This window comes from Anabrus simplex, chromosome 2 (genome assembly GCF_040414725.1).
Source record: "Anabrus simplex isolate iqAnaSimp1 chromosome 2, ASM4041472v1, whole genome shotgun sequence".
In the NCBI taxonomy this organism is placed as follows: domain Eukaryota; kingdom Metazoa; phylum Arthropoda; class Insecta; order Orthoptera; family Tettigoniidae; genus Anabrus; species Anabrus simplex.
Genome location: NC_090266.1, coordinates 735,057,678 through 735,076,451, shown reverse-complemented (window position 1 = coordinate 735,076,451; position 18,774 = coordinate 735,057,678). Strand labels below are relative to the sequence as shown.

Here is an 18,774-nt window from a genome sequence, read left to right as displayed (position 1 = left end):
GTTTTGAATATCACCAGCAGGTCTAGGCTTTGATAGTCCTAGGTAAAAACATGAACGTCTGCCTCTGTGGTGTAGTGGTTAGTGTGATTAGCTGCCACCCCCAGAGGCCCGGGTTCGATTCCCGGCTCTGCCACGAAATTTGAAAAGTGGTACGAGGGCTGGAAGGGGGTCCACTCAGCCTCGGGAGGTCAACTGATTAGAGGGGGGTTTGATTCCCTCCTCAGCCATACTGGAAGTTGTTTTCCGTGGTTTCCCACTCCTCCAGGCAAATGCCGGGATGGTACCTAACTTAAGGCCACGGCCGCTTCCTTCCCTCTTCCTTGCCTGTCCCATCCAATCGCCCCATCCCTCCACAAGGCCCCTGTTCAGCATAGCAGGTGAGGCCGCCTGGGCGAGCTACTGGTCATCCTCCCCAGTTGTATCCCAGGCCCAGAGTCTGAAACTCCAGGAAACTGCCCTTGAGGCGGTAGAGGTGGGATCCCTTGCTGAGTCCGAGGGAAAACCGACCCTTGAGGGTAAACAGATTATGAACGAACGAAAAACATGAACGCCTATGGTCGGATACTAGCCCCAAAAATTCCACGAGTCTTCCATGAAAACCTCTGCTGCCTCTGGCTTATCTCCAAGAGGTTGAATACACCTGAGAGCAATATTTCTGCACTGATGGTATTCTTAAATGAAGATGTAGAGGGGCCCCTAATGGTGCAGAAGATCCGCAGTGCAACAATAAGGTACTTCGACATTACCCCTACCGCTGCAGCCGCTTCATGTCCATTCAAAGCAGAAGCAGCATGCAGGACCGAAAAGAACTACAGAACTGGTTTGTTTACTGCGATGGTCAGCACTGCAGGATTATACCAGATGTAAATAGCCATATTATTAAAGTGAAGGCTGCAAACCGCTGTTTCTTTTGCCTTAACCATGGCCACAGCCCCAGGGCATATGCAGTAAAAAAAAAGGAAGAGGACAGTACTCTAACTGTAAAGGAAATCCTTACAAGTCGGTTTGCCACACCACTGGCAATTGGACACTACGAAATCATCAGCAGTAAGTTTTATACTGATCCGTATTGAAATACGTATTACAAATTGGAAAGCGAAAAGCTACAATGGTTCTCCCTATTCAGTACTTCATTTATATAAAGGCTACATTAAGTTGGGGCTAGTTTCGATCTCCCCATGAGATCATCTTTAGCCAAAAATTATGTAAACTTGACAAGTCGTGATATAGAATAAATGAGTTGATCATTGGTAACACATGGTTTCGAAAGAAAAACAGTCAGAAGATAACAAGATTTAGTTAGGGATAATAAAATCAAAACTCTGATAGATTACATTTTGGTTGAAAAAGGTAACATGAAAATGTTAGTAGAAGTGAATCTTTTGAAGGAAATCACAGAGTTGTGATAGCTAAGTTAAAAGATTGGAAAGATAAAAAAGATGACTGAAATTAGGCAGAGAAATCTAAGGGTGTGGAAATTGCAGGAGAAGGAAATAAATGAAGAGTTCCAGACACACATTAAAACAAGTATACCTAAGTAAGACATCGGAAGGGTCAAAGAAGAATGGGCGTACTTTAAAACAGTCGTGGTGGAGTCTGCAGAAAAGACATGGAAGAGTATCAGGAAGGAAGAAAGATCAAGAAACATCCTAGTGGAATGACAGGGTAAAATATATAGTTAAACGGAAGAAACAAGTTTGGAAAAGATGGCGTGGAAACAGAACAACAGAATGCAAAACAGAATACAGGCACTGCAAGAAGGAGTGCTCCAAGGTGGTTCAAGAAGAGAGAAAGAAATGCTGGAAAAAAATTCACTGAATCTCTGCAATAAGATACAACTGGAAGCAAAAAAGATCTTATTCCAGTGAGTTAAAAAGAAGAAAAACCCAGGTGAAGGTGCTAACTTCATTAAAAATGAACAGGAGGAAGTGATGACACAGAAGCAGGATATATTGCCGAGGTGGGGAAAATACTTTGAACAGCTTTACAATGTGCAAAATACCTCAGTACAAGGAGAAATCGAAGAACCAAATTTAGTGCAGATGGAAGATAAGGAAAATGAGGTGTCCATGGCAGAGACTGAATGGGCCACTAAAAGAATGAAATGAGAAAAGGCAGCTAGAATTGACGAGGTCACCATAAAAATGATAATAGCAGTAGGAGCAGTTGGTCTACAGTGGTTGTATAGACTCTTCAGAGTGATATGGAGAGAAAAGACTGTCAAAAGAGTGGACAAAAGGGGTCATTACACCAGTTTTCAAGAAAGGAGACAGGAAGTAATGTGAAAATTACGGAGGAGTGACACTGATACCTCATACAGCTAAGATCCTTGAAAGAATCATGGATAAACGGATAAGAGACAGAGTAAAGGGGAAAAATGGCAGAACACCAGAATGGATTCAGAAGAATATTTACATTGCATCAAATGATGGAAAGGTATTGGGAATATGAAAAGGACATGGTAGTAATGTTTCTAGATATAGATAGATATATGCATATGACAGTGTACCATGGAATTTGGTATGGAAAACATTGACAGAGGCACAGATTGGGAATGAAACAGTGCGGATGGTAATAGCATTGTATAAAAATTGCAAAAGCTATGTTAGAACCAAAGTGGGTCAAACTGAATGGTTCAGAGTTCAGACAGGCTTAAGACAGTTAAGAGTATTGTCTCCCTTACTCTTCATTATCATCATGGATAGAATTCTACATAATATCAAGGAGAAGATGATGAGCAAGCAAGTAAAGTCTATGCTGTTTGATGATGACATTGCAGTTTGGGGAGATAATGAAGGGGAAGTACATACACAAGTTGATTTATGGAATGAGAAGATAAGAAATTTTGGAATTAAGATTAGTACTGCAAAACACAAGACTTTGATCATGACAAGAGGTAACAGAAAATCCAGGGGAGTGATAAAGACAGGGAATGAACCTCTTGAAGTAGTGAAAAATTTTAAATTTTTGGGCAACATGATGTCACAAGATGGAAATTTGGATGGAGAAATTGATTTAAGAATACAGCAGTCTGCAAGTTTCTACCAGTGTGTTAGAGACACCGTATGGAACAAAGATGTACCAATGAAGTGCAAGAAGGTTTTATACTTGAAATGAGGTTCTTGAGGAGCATACAGGAAAAGACAAGACGAGATAGAATACAAAATGAGGAAATAAGGAGAAGCGTGGGAGTGTGTAAACTTCAAGAAGAGAATGATATAGCAAAGTTAAAATGGTTTGGACACATGATGAGAATAACAAGAGAGAGAATACCAAAGAGAACAGTGATGGATACAGAGACTGCAAAGAGGCCTAGGGGACGGCCTAGAATGAGATGGAGGAGCTCTGTTGTGAACTGTATTGCAAATAGAGGAGTCGATAGCAATAAAGTACTAGAAGATGAATGGTGGAAAGATTGAGTAAGGTGGAGGGCTTTGGTACACTACCCTACCCAGAGAGAATCTGGAAAAGGGACTGGAAGAAGAAGAACATTAAAATAAGGTTGTATAACAAATAAAAATTGAAGTCTTAGTTGTTATATATCATTGGATTAAAATTGATTTACAGTCCTGCTTGAAACATTAAGTGAAGTTTCACTTTCTTAAACTTGTAGTTTGAAATAATTTAGTGCAGAATTACACAAATAAAATTTGCATCATAATACATAGCTAACTGTAGCTTGTTTGAAGTAGAATCAAAATTATGTCACAGTTCTGGTAAAATTGTAAGGCTTGTGGTTTTAAGTTGATGTAGTGCTGAGTCACATGGATGATTTTCATCATAAAACAAAGCTTACAGAATGAGACTATTGCTTAATTTAGAGTAGAATGGAACCATGTGGCATTCCGTTAGAGACATCTGGATGTATTAGAAGAAAGTACAAATTCAAGTGAAGTTTGTTTTCCCATTTGGATAGAAGTTATGAATTTGTTCCTAATTGTGGAGCCCAAGGTGTGTTAAGAAACCACAATCCATGAACCTATACAACATCCGTTGGTATGATGGATGATTCCTCTCCAGATTTCACGCATTTGAAGACAGCACGGTTGTGGATTCCTAAATCTGCAGGGATTAGCTAGCTTACCAGATGTGTCCTCCACGGAGGTATCCAGTCCACTTTTGTGGCTAAATCCCTGTTAGACGAAGCTTGCTTGGAGCTGATTGACAGTAGGAGTTTTAAGGTATTGGCTAACCTACTGCAGATAAACTCCTGCTCTCAATACCAGATCGGTGGCCACGTGGCCTAGCCGGGGGTTCCGACTTGGTTCCCATTGTCCAGGTTTGGATAAGGCACATAATTTCATTTGGATTGCTTTTAAGATTGGTGTGTATTATGCACATTGTATGCAATTTGATCAAAGTGCTACTTAATATAGATCTGGTCAAGTAACTATTTTATCATACTGCATGTTGCTATAATATTGTAAGTAACACAATCTACTGGTTACTCTGCTTCTAAAATTGAAATTAGATGTAGAAATACATTGCACTAAAGAGTCATTTAATACAGGGTCTCTCTTCTTACAAACTCAGACCAAATGCATGGTGTTTGTACTCTGCGCTACGGCAGCTACCTCAGCCCAACTTACGTTGTGCGTGGCTACCCTGCTTTAAGCATATATGAAATCTTACCTTATGGAAGATGTTGGAAGTGTCATCCTTCATAATGAGGGACTTCATAAGCACCATTAGGATTTTCTGCACTCCAATAGCGAGAGTTACGACTATTCACACAATCATTAAGATGAAACCAGGCCTCATCCGAAACTAACTCAAGCTGTGGGTAGAATAAACGATCATTCAAAGATGCAAGCTGCCACTCACAGTATCTCACTCTTCTGGCTGGATCATCAGGTTTCAAACAATGGGTCCTTGTAAACCTATATGGTTTGATGTGTAACAGTTTTGTAGCTCTGTGTGCAGAAGAAACCAAAACCCCTACTTGTTGTGCTAATTTTGTGAGTGATTTATTTGGTGACTGTTTAAGATTTGCACTAATGTCATCTAGCTTTTTCTCTGTTAAAACTGTTCATGTTCACACATGTTTTTTATTGAGCACTAAGCCAGTAGTTATAAATTTATTTACAATTATGTGAATCTGTGCTTGTGAAAGTGGCACTTCACTAGGAAATTGCTGAACAAATGCATTGCGTTCCTGTTGAGCCGACTCATACTTAAAATGACTTTTTTTTTTTTTTTTTTACATATGAAAATATGGTGTTGCAATGATAACTGTCTCGCCATGTTAACAGCTGAGACCGTGCAAGTTGGCTGTGTGGTTTGGGGCGTGCAGCTGTGAGCTTGCATCCAGGAGACTGTGGGTTCGAACTCTACTGTTGGCAGCCCTGAAAATGTTTTTCAGAGATTTCCCATTTTCAAACCAGGCAAATGATGAGGCTGTACCTTAATTAAGGCCATGGCCGCTTCCTTTCCATTCTCAGCCCTTTCCTATCCCATCGTCGCCATAAGACCTATCTGTGTCGGTGAGATGTAAAACAAATTGAAAAACAAAAAACAAATGAGATTCAGGCTGCCTACTGATGCTAGGTTGAAAATGTGCACGCTCCTTGCAAGGTCAAGAACTATATGCGCACCTCCCGTATTTCCGCTTAGGTCTCAGAGAGTAAAAACTCTGCTGTGCGATCTGGGTTTTATAAGAGAGACCCTGTACATGTTTTTATTTTTTTTTGCAAGTTGCTTTACGTCGCACCGACACAGATAGGTCTTACGGCGACGATGGACAGAAAAGGGCTAGGAGTTGGAAGGAAGTGGCCGTGGCCTTAATTAAGATACAGCCCCAGCATTTGCCTGGTGTGAAAATGGGAAACCACGGAAAACCATCTTCAGGGCTGCCGACGGTGGGATTCGAACCTACTATCTCCCGAATACTGGGTACTGGCTGCAATTAAGCGACTGCAGCTATCGAGCTCGGTCCTGTACATGTTGCATGTTTCAGTAGATTCCAACATTTCACAAGCTTGATTTCATTGCTTGAAAAGAAATAAATTGTGAGATAGATATACAGGGTGAGTCAGAAACTCTGCGACAATTTCAGAGAGATAGATTGTACCATAAGGAAAAAATGAAATGGCGTATGACTTTTAGTGCCGGGTGTGTCCGAAGACATGTTCAGCTCGCCAGGTGCAGGTCTTTTGATTTGACACCCGTAGGCGACATGCGCATCGTGATGAGGATGAAATGATGATGAAGATGACACATACACCCAGCCCCCGTGCCAGAGAAATTAACCAATGATGGTTAAAATTCCCGACCCTGCCGGGAATCGAACCCGGGACCCCTGTGATCAAAGGCCAGCATGCTAACCATTTAGCCATGGAGCATAGCATGCCATAAGGGACAATTCGAGAGATAATCGGCTCAAATCCCACCGTCAGTAGCACTGAAGATGGTTTTCTGTTGTTTCCTATTTTCACACCAGCAAATGCTGGAGCTGTACCTTAATTAAGGCCATGGCCGGTTCCTTCCCCATCTTAACCCTTTCCCATCGTTGCATCACCAAAAACCGTTGATGTGTTAGTGCAACATTAAACCACTTTGGAAAAAAATAAAAATCAGGTTTTCAGTTAAATATTGGAACTAATTGAAAGAGCAGTGTATAATTTTCATTATTTTTGTTTGTATCCTCAGTCAATCATTCACTACTGATCTGCATTTAGGGCAGTCGCCCAGTTGGCAGATTCCCTATCTGTTGTTTTCCTAGCCTTTTTTAAAAATGATTTCAAAGAAATTGTAAATTTAATGAACATCTCCCTTGGTAAGTTATTCCAATCTCTAACTCCCCTTCCTATAAATGAATATTTGCCCCAGTTTGTCCTCTTGAATTCCAACTTTATCATCTTATTGTGATCTTTCCTACTTTTAAAGACACTCATACCCGCAACTGAACTGTAATGCTGTAAAACCATAAAATATGTTTGGACAGAAAGTCTGTGGAATCCCTAAATGCATATGTTTTATATCAGGAATCTTAACAAATTTAGTATTGTATGTAATTTTGTTGCTCAGTTAGGTGAACTTGCATGCAAGATAATTGATGAGGTTCCAATTTAACACATAAGTGAAGCGCGCATTTCATCTCCCTGTGACTAGGCATGATGAATGACAGTCTTTTGATTAATTTTCAGAATTGATTTAAATAATCTCTTCCTCCCTAACTTCATATTTGTCAGTTAGGTGGCAGTCTTCACGTAAGGGAAAATTGTCAGTAATTTTAAGATATTTACTGAAGATCAATTGTAATTAGTCATATTCATATCATTACAGTAGTGATAACATATGGTACTTTATTTGTTTCTAGATCAGAAGTGAAACGTCTGATGCTCAGCAAAAGGCAAACGAGACTCGGATAGAGGTGGATGCCCTTCAGAAGCGCCTGGGTCCTCTTCAGACCAGGTTTTGGAAGAATGCAAATGATGCCCAAGAAGTAGTTAGTGAGGCTGACAAGTTGGAATTAGAGGCAGCAAAAGCTCAAGCTAGTGCTACAGAACTTGGTTCAAAGTATGAGGAGGCATCTGAGGCTTTGAAGAAAAAATCAAATGAAACTAACAATGCTCATGAACGTGCTGGTCAGCTCCTTGCTAGATTAAATAAGTTGCTAGCAGAGTCAGAACAAAGCAAAGAAGATTTGCTTGGTAAGTTTATATAGAAATGTGGTGTGATTATTATTAATTGCTGCATGGAACTGAAGCGCCAATTTCATCATCTTCCTCCTTTCCCCTTATCCAGCTTCTGCGTGCAGCTGTTTCATTTACTGCAGTATGATCAGACATCCTTCTACACTCTATCATACAGCTCATTGAAGTAACTTTTATTCATCATACACATCTTCTCTTTTATTCATAATATTTTCCACTTCAGACTGATTTTGGTCACAGCACTGTAGTCATTCTACCAGGTTTTCATTTCCGTTTATCTACAGTACCTCTATACTGTAGTTCCTGTTCCTCATAGCTTAGCCAAGTTAAATCCACTGTATGAAAATATAATTATAGCTGGAGATTTTAATACAAATCTGCTGACTGTGACAAACTCTTCATTACATTTACAAAATACGTTCTTTAGCTTAGACCTACACATCCAACCTCTAAATACTACTAATCATCTACATACAGTAAACTGGACGACTCACACTTTGATTGACTTGATCATAACTAACAATCATCAGAAAGTTTTAAATAACAGATAGCTTGCAGTGGCAGGTATTTCTACCCATGATCTAATATATGTCTGCTATTCATTAAAGATGCCTAAATATGAAACTAAATATATAACACGTAGAGATATAAATTATCTGGACAAGGAAAGAATACGGCACAAAGCATATTATCTGCTGTGGAGCGATATTTTTCACATGGATGATATTGATGTAAAAATAAATTAATTATCTGGTCTGGTGTTAGAACTGTATGACAGATTTGCTCCCAAAAAAGAGATCCGGGTAACTCGACCATCTTCTCCATGGTTGACTAGTGGGATAACATCAGAAATGGCAAAGCGTGACTCATGGTACAGAAGATTTAAACGAACGGATATTGCCTGCAACAGGGTTAAACAGTTAATCAGAAACGGTGAATATAAATGCATATGTCAAGCATCGAAATGCAAGAACTCGACAGAAATATGGACACAATTACGAACGAACTTTAGGTTAAAAGTTATAAAAGCAGGTGCCAAATGTATCCCTTAATGATTTAAATTTACACTTCACGTCAGCCAGATCCACTGTAACAGCAAATAATAATAATAATAATAATAATAATAATAATAATAATAATAATAATAATAAATGGCTTAGGGACGTGGCGCCCCCATCGCCCAGTGGGAAACCACTGCAATCAGCCACCCGAGTACTGGCGGGAGAACCGAAGCATGGGGTATGGAGGAAATGCCATCCCGAGTCGAACATCAGGCTCTCTCCAAGGCTTACCACCTTGGAAGTAACTTGGTTGATGTAAAATTACACCGACCCCAAACTACAAGTTTTCAACTGCAAAGCATGGAAGAAAATTCAACAGGAAATTGTACCCCAGGTGGTAACCAATCCACCGTCGCCTTGAGTGATGCAAGCAGGCCTTTGGATTCTGGGGAGGACCTCCCTTTCGGTGGTGCCACGGGGATGTCCGGAGCCCAGTCTTCTTGAGAGTGTACCTTCTCAAAAACATTGCTGCTAGCATGCATGCACAGAGGAAACATTCCTGTCAAGTCGTTCTGCAATAGCGCGGAAGGAAAAGCCACCTTCACGTAGCCCTATTATACGGTCTCGTTCAACTGCAGTGATCTGTTGATACCAGCCTCTTCATCATCGTCAAGGCATTCTTGACGCACTCACAGTCACTCCGTCCAATCTCACAGGTAACTAACGCTCTCGTACGTTACAGGCCGTATTTAAATCAAACCTGATGTGCAACGTCATGGGACCACTACTAGCACCATGCTAATGCGATTTGCCAGAAATTTGAATCAGTGTCATCTTTCAGATGTATAAACACGCCTACCAACGTTCGTTTAATCTAGCTCAAACCCTTGTTGGTGTTTGGATATTTTTTTCCGTCACTGTATTTACAGTAAATGAATGTCACAAAACAGAAAAACTGGTTTGAAAGTATACTATAATATATCGTACCCCAATTCCAAATATTGTTAAAATATAATTTAGACTGATCCTTCATTATTCATCTTAGGTACTTCAACAATGATGCATACATGAATCTGAAAGTAATATAAAATTATTAGTAAAATTGAAAAAAATCTGATTTAAATGAAAAATCATTGATTTTGGTTTTTTTTGCATGCTGACTGGCAGTAGGAAATGGGGCCTGCCATTATAATGAAAACTTCCCAACCAGAACGTTGCACGAGAAGCAAAGTATTGTGAAATTCCCTTGGTGTTTCTCGGATAACACTAAGAGCAATGCAATCTAATAAAATCTTACAATGTGTATAGTATTTTTTCAGAATTCCATATACCGGATGTATGCATAAGTTTTTGCCGGTTTTTGTGGCAAAGAAACGCGTAATTTTCAGGGGAAATTCACTTTTTGTTTATTCAAAATATTGGCCATCGGCTTCTAAACACTTCGCCCATCTTTCAGGTAAGTTATGAATACCATGCCAGAAAAACTGCTTGTCTTTTGCGGCAAACCATTCGTCAAGCCATTTTCCAACTTCCTCAAAATTGCTGAAGTACTACTTTGCGAGCGCATGCCCCATTGATGCGAAGAGGTGATAGATGGCGCCAGGTCAGGACAGTATGCCGGCTGCAGAAGGATGTCCCATCCAAGCCATTTCAAGTTGTGTTTCACTGGTGTGTGTGTTGGTAGGTTAATGTCAGACAAACAAACTGACGTATGTGTCAAATTCATATGCTGCGTACTGTTCGCTTGCGTCATCCGTTAGTGAAACCAGAAAAGACTTGTGCATACACCTGGTACAGTGTAGAATTCCATAGCGAAGCATGGGTACAATAGCTAGTATAAAGATGAATTTGGAATTAAAGAGGGCTAATAGGAGGAAATATCCATTTATAGGAAGGGGAATTAGGAATTGGAATAATTCCTATGAGAGAGTTCTGCTGTATTCATTTAGTTGCAACATTGAGTGTAATTTGTTCACAAATAGGATGGTGTACTATCTGAAATTGCTTATACTTATCTAGTTATTTTAGGAAGAACTTTCGTTATTAATACTGATCCAATCTGTTTATCTGCATATTCATCTTAAGTGGTTAAAATGGTTTTTTTATTTCTTTTGCAGCGATGGAGCGTGATCATGTAGACAATGATAAGGATTTGAGTGACTTGGCGGATGAAATTCAAGAGTTAATTGAGAGAATGACTGAATATTCAATAGACATTGACAAGAAAGCAAATTACTACCGTGATTGTACGTCATAACCTTAAGAGTGTGTTTATATGTGCTGTATAGTGAGATCAGGAAGTGATCTTAAATGTACTGTTAAGTCACAAAGACTTGAGCCGAGTAGTCAACATGTGCCAAAAAGTTGCATCAATGATTAGATGCTGTTATCTTTTACTGATTTTAATATTACTTTAATTTAATGTATTTGTAAGTTCTATGAGACACGTATACGAAGTGGCTGTACTTTGTAATATTTTCTGTCCTTTATGTGTATGTCTTCTTCATGTATGTCTATTTTTTTAACTCTTGTACAAATATTTGCAGAAGTAAAGTATTTTTGCTTATTTGATATAAAAATTGAAAGTTCTAAAATTTCTTTATATAACAAAAAATTAAATGACGTAATCCAACCATGTTCCTTTCCCATAATAATAATAATAATAATAATATCAAATAATGTTCCATGTTCTTTCACATTTCATCTCCTAGGGAGCAAACTACTCATATTCTTGACTTGGCTTGCTAGAACAGCCCACAGACAGCTGCTTGCCAGTGCACCAGTGGTGGCCTGCAGGCTAGCAATAACAACCCGTACGTTCATAGAAGGTTTCCCTTTCAAGCATTGTTGTTCAGTCTACTGTTCTAACACTATCATAAATAATTATCTGAAATAATAATACTATCAGTTTGATCTTGTTCCAGAAAATATATTATACAATAATGGGCAGCGATATACACAAATTACAAATATTTTATAACAAATAATGTACTGTACTCAAAACATAAGGACAAACTTGGCAAAAGTGCAATTGTATATGATCTACTTGAATTAGATTTTGTATAGATGCTTTTTTACAATGAAATTTCCTCTTAGAGCTGCTATGACACCATTTTTAATAATATGAAAGAAACTGTACCCCTTTTTACAGCCAAAAGAGAAACACCTTTTTTACTGACTACAAACCTTGAACAACTTATTCATAAAAAATGGTGTTATGTTTTGAGCTGAACGTATTCTCAGAACATGTTTATGGTTCAGATCTGATAGTCTATTCCTTTTTCTAAACTTGCATATTTTCATCACTGAGAAGAGCTGTTCACATAAGTCTGTCAATCCAGACATACTCAACATCTTTCCAGCATGACTATGAAGACGTGGAAATCTAGCATGAGGGAAATTGTGATAGAAGTCTGATAATATTGTCTTTGTAATGAATTTGTCTTTTAATTCCCCATCACACTGGATATCTATCGGTTCTAACTGAAATTCTGGGGGTACGTCATAAACATTTGATGAAAATGGCGTAACAAATAGTTTGAATTTGGTCTTGAGAGCTCCAAGATCCTGAAATCGTTATTCCAACTGTTCATGCAGAATGTCTGTAATATTGGCATATTTCTCACAATACGATTCTTGCACCAAGTTGATTAACACTGGTTGGATTTGGGAAGTGTGTGATGTTCTGTGCTCTTAGCTGATGTCCCCATAATTGCAATTTCAATTTGAAGGCTACTATTTTATTGAAGAGTTGAGACACTATTTAACCTTTTCTCTATAAGACATATTCAATTCATTCAGATAGCCAGTGATATTGGTTGTGAAAGCCGGAGCTCACACCCAGTTATTACTTTGGAGTTCTGGTACTGCTTTGTTTTCATTTCCATGAACAGCGTTATTTCTTCACGAATTTCAAAATACCAGTGAAGAACTTTCCCTCTGCTGACCCATCATACTTAACTGTAATACGGTTACTCATTGTATTCACTATCAAGGTCATCAAGTAGCTTCTTAAACTGGCGGTCGTCGCCATAAGACCTATCTGTGTCGGTGCGACGTAAAGCCCCTAGCAAAAAAAATAAATAAATAAATAAACTGGCGGTGATTGATCCCAACAGATCAAATAAAATTCACTGTTGTCACCACAACACTCATAATTTTGTTCAGTATTACATTTTGCACACACAGACTCTCTTGATGCAGAATACAGTGAATAAAAACATCTTTAATATCCACTTTCAGGTCAATTTCTTTCAGAGGTTATCCTGGAGTTATTAAGTACTTCCAGGGAATAAAACTACTGGTGAACCACTCTGGCTTGGAGAAACAGAAAATACTTTACTCAGTTTGGACGTACAACCTGTGACAAAGTTCAGTGAATAGTCCTGTACTATCGATATAGATGAACAATGCATGACAGTGACCTTACTGTCCGACTCGTTGGCTGAATGTTCAGTGTACTTGCCTTCGGTTCAGAGGGTCCCGGGTTTGATTCCTGGCCGTGTCGGGGATTTTAACCTTCATTGATTAATTCCAGTGGCCTGGGGACTGGGTGTTTGTGCTGTCCCCAACATCCCTGCAACTCGCACACCACACATGACACTATCCTCTACCATAATAACACGCAGTTACCTACACATGGCAGATGCCGCCCACCCACATTGGAGGGTCTGCCTCAGAAGGGCTGCACTTGGCTAGAAATAGCCACACGAAATTATAACTTGTAGTGACCTTACTGTACTTCGAAATAGTCCCCTCCCATAACTGTGCACTGCTGAGATCGGCGATAAATGTCCTGGAAACTTTGCAAGAAGGTTTCCTTTGGGATGATGTTCAAAAGCCTCGTCACGTTTCATTGGATGTCAGGAATATCATCAAATTTCTTTCCTTTTAAAGCGACCTTTTTCCGACGAGGGGATCCCGGAGAATGCCATTCCATGCTTTGCTGTTTCGTTTCAGGGTTGTACCTGAGACACCAGGTTTCATTCTCGGTGGCAATACAGTTCAAGAAATTTGGTGTCGCATCTGCGGTTTTGACAATATCCTGTGAAGCTTCTAAACTTGCCTGCTTCTGATCGTCGGTCAAGTGATGTGGCACAAGACAAGAACACGTTTTCCTCTTCCCTAACTTCTGGGTAACGATTTGTTGCACGGATTCAGGGTTAATCTGCAGTTCATCTGCTATCATGTGCATAGTTAATTGCCGATCGTTCATGATTAATGTCCTCACCTTCTCAATGTTTCCGTCACTGACGGCGGTCGCTGGTCTTCCGATATGGGGGTTGTCAGAAATACTTCCCGGTCTCCTCGAAAACTTGCGAACCACTCGTACACACAGTTCAAGGACAGTGCTTGATCTTCATAAACACGTACCAGCATCGCATGCATTTCTTTCGGTGTCTTGCCAAGCTTAAAACAAAACTGTACATGGATCTTTCGGTCATTCATGTTCCTGTTCGCAGTTCAGAACCAATGCACTAAACATGCACTGTGTCAAACAGGTCTTACACGGCACACACACAATTGTCAACTGAACAACGTTGGGAGCAGGTGATCACAATCTGCTGCTACGCAGGTGCAGCGTTGTGTGTTGCCAGTATTGCTGGATCGACTGTTCTGACTTCATTCACCAAACGTTATTGTCGCAGGTTGTATATAACGATGTTGACAGCAAACACTTTGTGAAGATTGAGTCTCAGACTGCTATGATTACTCCAGATGTAGAGAATGATCATTAGATCTTTGAACAGAAGATGACATGGTGAACTTTAAAGAAGAAACTTTTGATGATGATGATGAACTTGGGGAAACACTCTTTGATGAATTGGTGGTAAGCCTGGCTGACTAATAATGGGAAATGTAAATAAAATGGATTTGCCTTAGACATTAGTACACAGGAACATTTCAGTGGATTGGTACAAGAACAAAACAAGACACTGTGCAATAGAGAAGTGATAGACTGTTTAACAATTTTTAAATAGTGAACAAGTAAGGTTCCTTTAGCGAACGTTTATCTTATATCACAACAATTGTGTCTTATGACAAGCACATGTAATATAATAATATTTTAACAGTGTACTGGTAACCAATATCTTAAAGGTTCTTGTATTTCAATTATTTTAGAAATCATGTAATAGCAATAGAATGAAAGGTTTTAAAATGCTAAGAGTATTTTGTAAGAAGGCTGATGATGGGATTAGAATAGAATCCCAAAACATGTACTGAAGTAGATAAAATGTAGACAACAATTTGTTATCACAAGCAAGTATTGTCTAGGCCGACCCATATAACATAGCTTATTGCTATAAAATAACATCAAGCAAGATCATAAGGCTTGTCACTAGGCAGGATGTTACTCTTGACACCACCGTGAGTACCAGAGCATTGAAGTTTGTACATAAATTACAGGCTTCATTTATGCTTATGTAAAAGATACCAGCATGGTGTTCACTATAGACCAATGTCAATTTTAGTATGAATTCATGTCAAATTGGATACTATCAATAACTGGGGAAAAGATAACTGAAGCTGTTGTTCAAAGCACTACACCATTCAGGTGCTCATTTCCATGTTAGGATGCCTCACGAGAAACTGTACATCTCCGTTTAGGAAGGTGGTGATAACTTTGGCAAATGTATCTCCAACACACTGCAACTTAACCAACCTCCAAAAATAGAATGACTGCAGCACTAGTGGTAAGATGCCAACAAATCCTTCACTGTCCTGGTTGCATAATGTACTGGAGCCAGAACTAAAGGGAGAATTACCGGGCGAGTTGGCCGTGCGCGTAAAGGCGCGCGGCTGTGAGCTTGCATCCGGGAGATAGTAGGTTCGAATCCCACTATCGGCAGCCCTGAAAATGGTTTTCCGTGGTTTCCCATTTTCACACCAGGCAAATGCTGGGGCTGTACCTAAATTAAGGCCACGGCCGCTTCCTTCCAACTCCTAGGCCTTTCCTATCCCATCGTCGCCATAAGACCTTTCTGTGTCGGTGCGACGTAAAGCCCATAGCAAAAAAAAAAGGGAGAATCAATTCACTCGCTGGATTCATGGTCTACTCAAACCTACAGTTCTTGACCATAGCCTTCAGACATAGGGACCACCTAAATACATGAAGTACTGTCAGCCTCTTGATGTCTATTTCTTTTTCCAGTACAAACTATTTGCACGATGCATAGAAGAGTACTCATAATGACATGCCAAAAGTCATGGGATGTGGTAATAGTTGGTGGCACCACCATACCATAATGTCTTGGAAGTGCCCAGACCTGTATAAGGTGTGATCTGACATCTTGAGAGTGAGTGTAAACACTGTCAGTGCTGATCGTGGCAAGGTGACTTGAATTATAATTTTTTGATAAGGGCATTGTAGTGGAAGCCAGATAATTGTCAAAGTTGTGCAGATATTTAACATTCCTTAACTCTTTCCGCTCGTGTGTCGACAACACGTCGACAGCCGCCATTCAGTGCTAACACTCGTGTATCGAGCTCTGGCCAACACACGTTTTTGCTTGCATCAAATCAGCTTCATGGTCTGTAACGCACTTAAACAGATTCACAACTAAGTATTTTTTATTTTCCACCTTGTCGATACACTAAATTGCTTAACCCTTTCCGGCCCTTAGCGCCCGACTGTTCATTTAGCCTTCCAGTCCTTAGCGCCCGAAAGCGCCCGGCTGCATTATCTGCATTCGTCTGCGATCTGTGCGATAGTTTTTTATTTTTCTCATCAGTGAAGTGTTTATAAGGCATTTATGAACACGCAGCACAATCGACAGGTCTTAGGAAATAAAGGAAGAGAGATAATCTGTCTTGATGTTGCCTAGGCAATGGTCTTGAACTTCCGTGAGCGCGGGTCAGCTGTTTCGTTCGTAAACATGGCGTTATTGAATATCGCGTATATTGAAACTGAGCTGAATATGGGCGAAAAAAGTGACACAGAATCTTTGAGTAGGGGTGCAGGTGAATTTTTAATGAGTGAATAATATATCAACGAAGATAATTTTAGTGATAACACTGATATGAATGAAAACGAATATCGATAAATCGGACCTGATGGCGATGCCATGGCAATTCAGGTAACACAAATATTACATTTCGTTACTCCGAATGATTAATTGGATGATGCTGAACCTGCGCATAATTCGGAAAGAGTATTAGGGGAAAGAGGTTGTTTTTTACGTATGTTAGGAGGAGAAAAATTATTCAGTGACATAGCCTATTGCGCATATAACAATGCAGCCTTCAAACAGTCGCATTCCGGTAAGATAAAAACAGAATGGGAAGACACTTGCCCAGATGAAATAAAATCTTATATACATGGGCATCATTCCACTTCCAAAATCAGGTGATTATTGGTTTTGAGGAATTCAGACAACATGGGAATGTGACAAATGCAGACTGTCTGTGTGTCGAGTATCACGAGGGGGGGTGGGGTGGAAAACACATTATGACTCAATAAACAGAGAAATTGATGTGATGGTATATTTTCTAATGTTATTGAAAATTTGAATTCATTGTGATCAATAGTTTTTACTGTATTTAGCTTTTTCTGAAACAATACAGTCTGTTTCAGTTTTTGCTAAATAATAGGTTGAAACCTGGGGATAAGCGGAGTGAAAATGCGGGCGGGAAAGGGTTAAGGCAACTTATTGGTTAAAAGTGGTACATGTTTTGTATATTATTAACATCTTCGGCCACATAATACTGTTTAGATGAAAAATGCATGTAATGACAAAGTATCAGTGCTTTAGAGGAAGTGTCCTTAAAATTAACATAAGAAGATTGACAATATTAAAAACAAAATAATTAAGAGAACTTATATAAATTCTTTCTACAATTGAAAGCAGTTGTCAAGGAAACACTTGTATAATAATCCATAGAGAATATGTCCTAATGATTATTATTTTCTTAAAAAGTTCATGAAAAAATGGCCATTTTATAAATTATAAATTATACATTTATAAGTAATTGTTGAAATGAAGAAATCCAGATTTCATAACATGGCTCCTATTACTATTGCAGATGAAATATTACTAATTCCTAGTTGTCAATTCTTTTTAAACCTGCTTTCCTCTGGAACAGTATCTCCTGTCATTTTTTTACGGTCTTGTGTCTGGTGTGGTAGTGATGATGCATTCTCTCTTGTTCATGTACTTGAGGAGGTGGAGGAGCAGGGGATATTGGTGTGTCATGAACTTCCTTGTTGTTATCTTCAGCTTCAAAGGAGGAGGAATACGTCGTAGGGCTATCTGGAGGTGGATAGATTCCAATTCTTTTCTTGTGATCTTTTTCAGGCATTTTCAAATATACCAGAATTTTATCATATCACCACCAACAAATTCACTATACAGCAACCTACCTCCAACTTCACCTCATATACACCCTTAACACTCCAAATCACAACTTACTCCATTAATTCACTATACCTACTATACCTACTATACCAACCCATACTACCATCACCATTAAATTCACTATACAGACACCTACCTCGAACTCCACCTCATAAACACACCTCCAAGACATTACAAATAACATATATCCCTCCATATACCATTTCAACACTTACACTTAACACTCAAACAACCACCACTTTTCAGTTCTCATCCCTCTCAACACTTAAATTCTGCCATTACGTCAACACATACCACCATCACCATCAAATTTAGTATACAGACACCTACCTCCAACACCTCATCTGCCATTACGTATTCCACCACTTCTCCATCTCCACACTCAAATTCTGCCATTAAGTATACCATACACCTACAAACACATTTTACCATTAACTTCACTATACCAACACATACTTCATTACCTACCAAAAACTCCATCCAACTCCATAATCATTCACTTAAACTTCAAATTCACTATACAGACGCCTACCTCCAACTCCACCTCATAAACACACCTCCACTTCACCAATATGAATAACATAAAGACTTCACTCTCTTCCTTATATAATCACCATGTCCTCAACAACCATAACCTTACTTACTTACTAATTTTATTAGAGTTTTTGCTTCTTGTTACAATACTCTCATTATGTTCTTTAACTCCCCACAGGTCCCTTAAGCTCCTACTCCTCCCTCTGTTCATACCCATTGCCTCAGACC

At 39.2% G+C, this 18,774-nt stretch overlaps 1 protein-coding gene across 3 annotated transcripts in view; it reads left to right on the top strand.

Annotated features, from left to right (window-relative positions):
- Positions 1–11,760, top strand: part of LanB1 (laminin subunit beta-1) — a 584,100-nt gene extending 572,340 nt beyond the window's left edge. For all 3 annotated transcript variants that reach the window (XM_067141389.2, XM_067141390.2, XM_067141391.2), the window contains exons 32-33: positions 7,319–7,652; positions 10,774–11,760. In XM_067141389.2, the coding sequence (XP_066997490.2) occupies positions 7,319–7,652; positions 10,774–10,913 (474 nt within the window). In that variant the 3' untranslated portion in view covers positions 10,914–11,760. The remainder of the gene's footprint in view (positions 1–7,318; positions 7,653–10,773) is intronic.
- Positions 11,761–18,774: the final 7,014 nt, after the last annotated feature.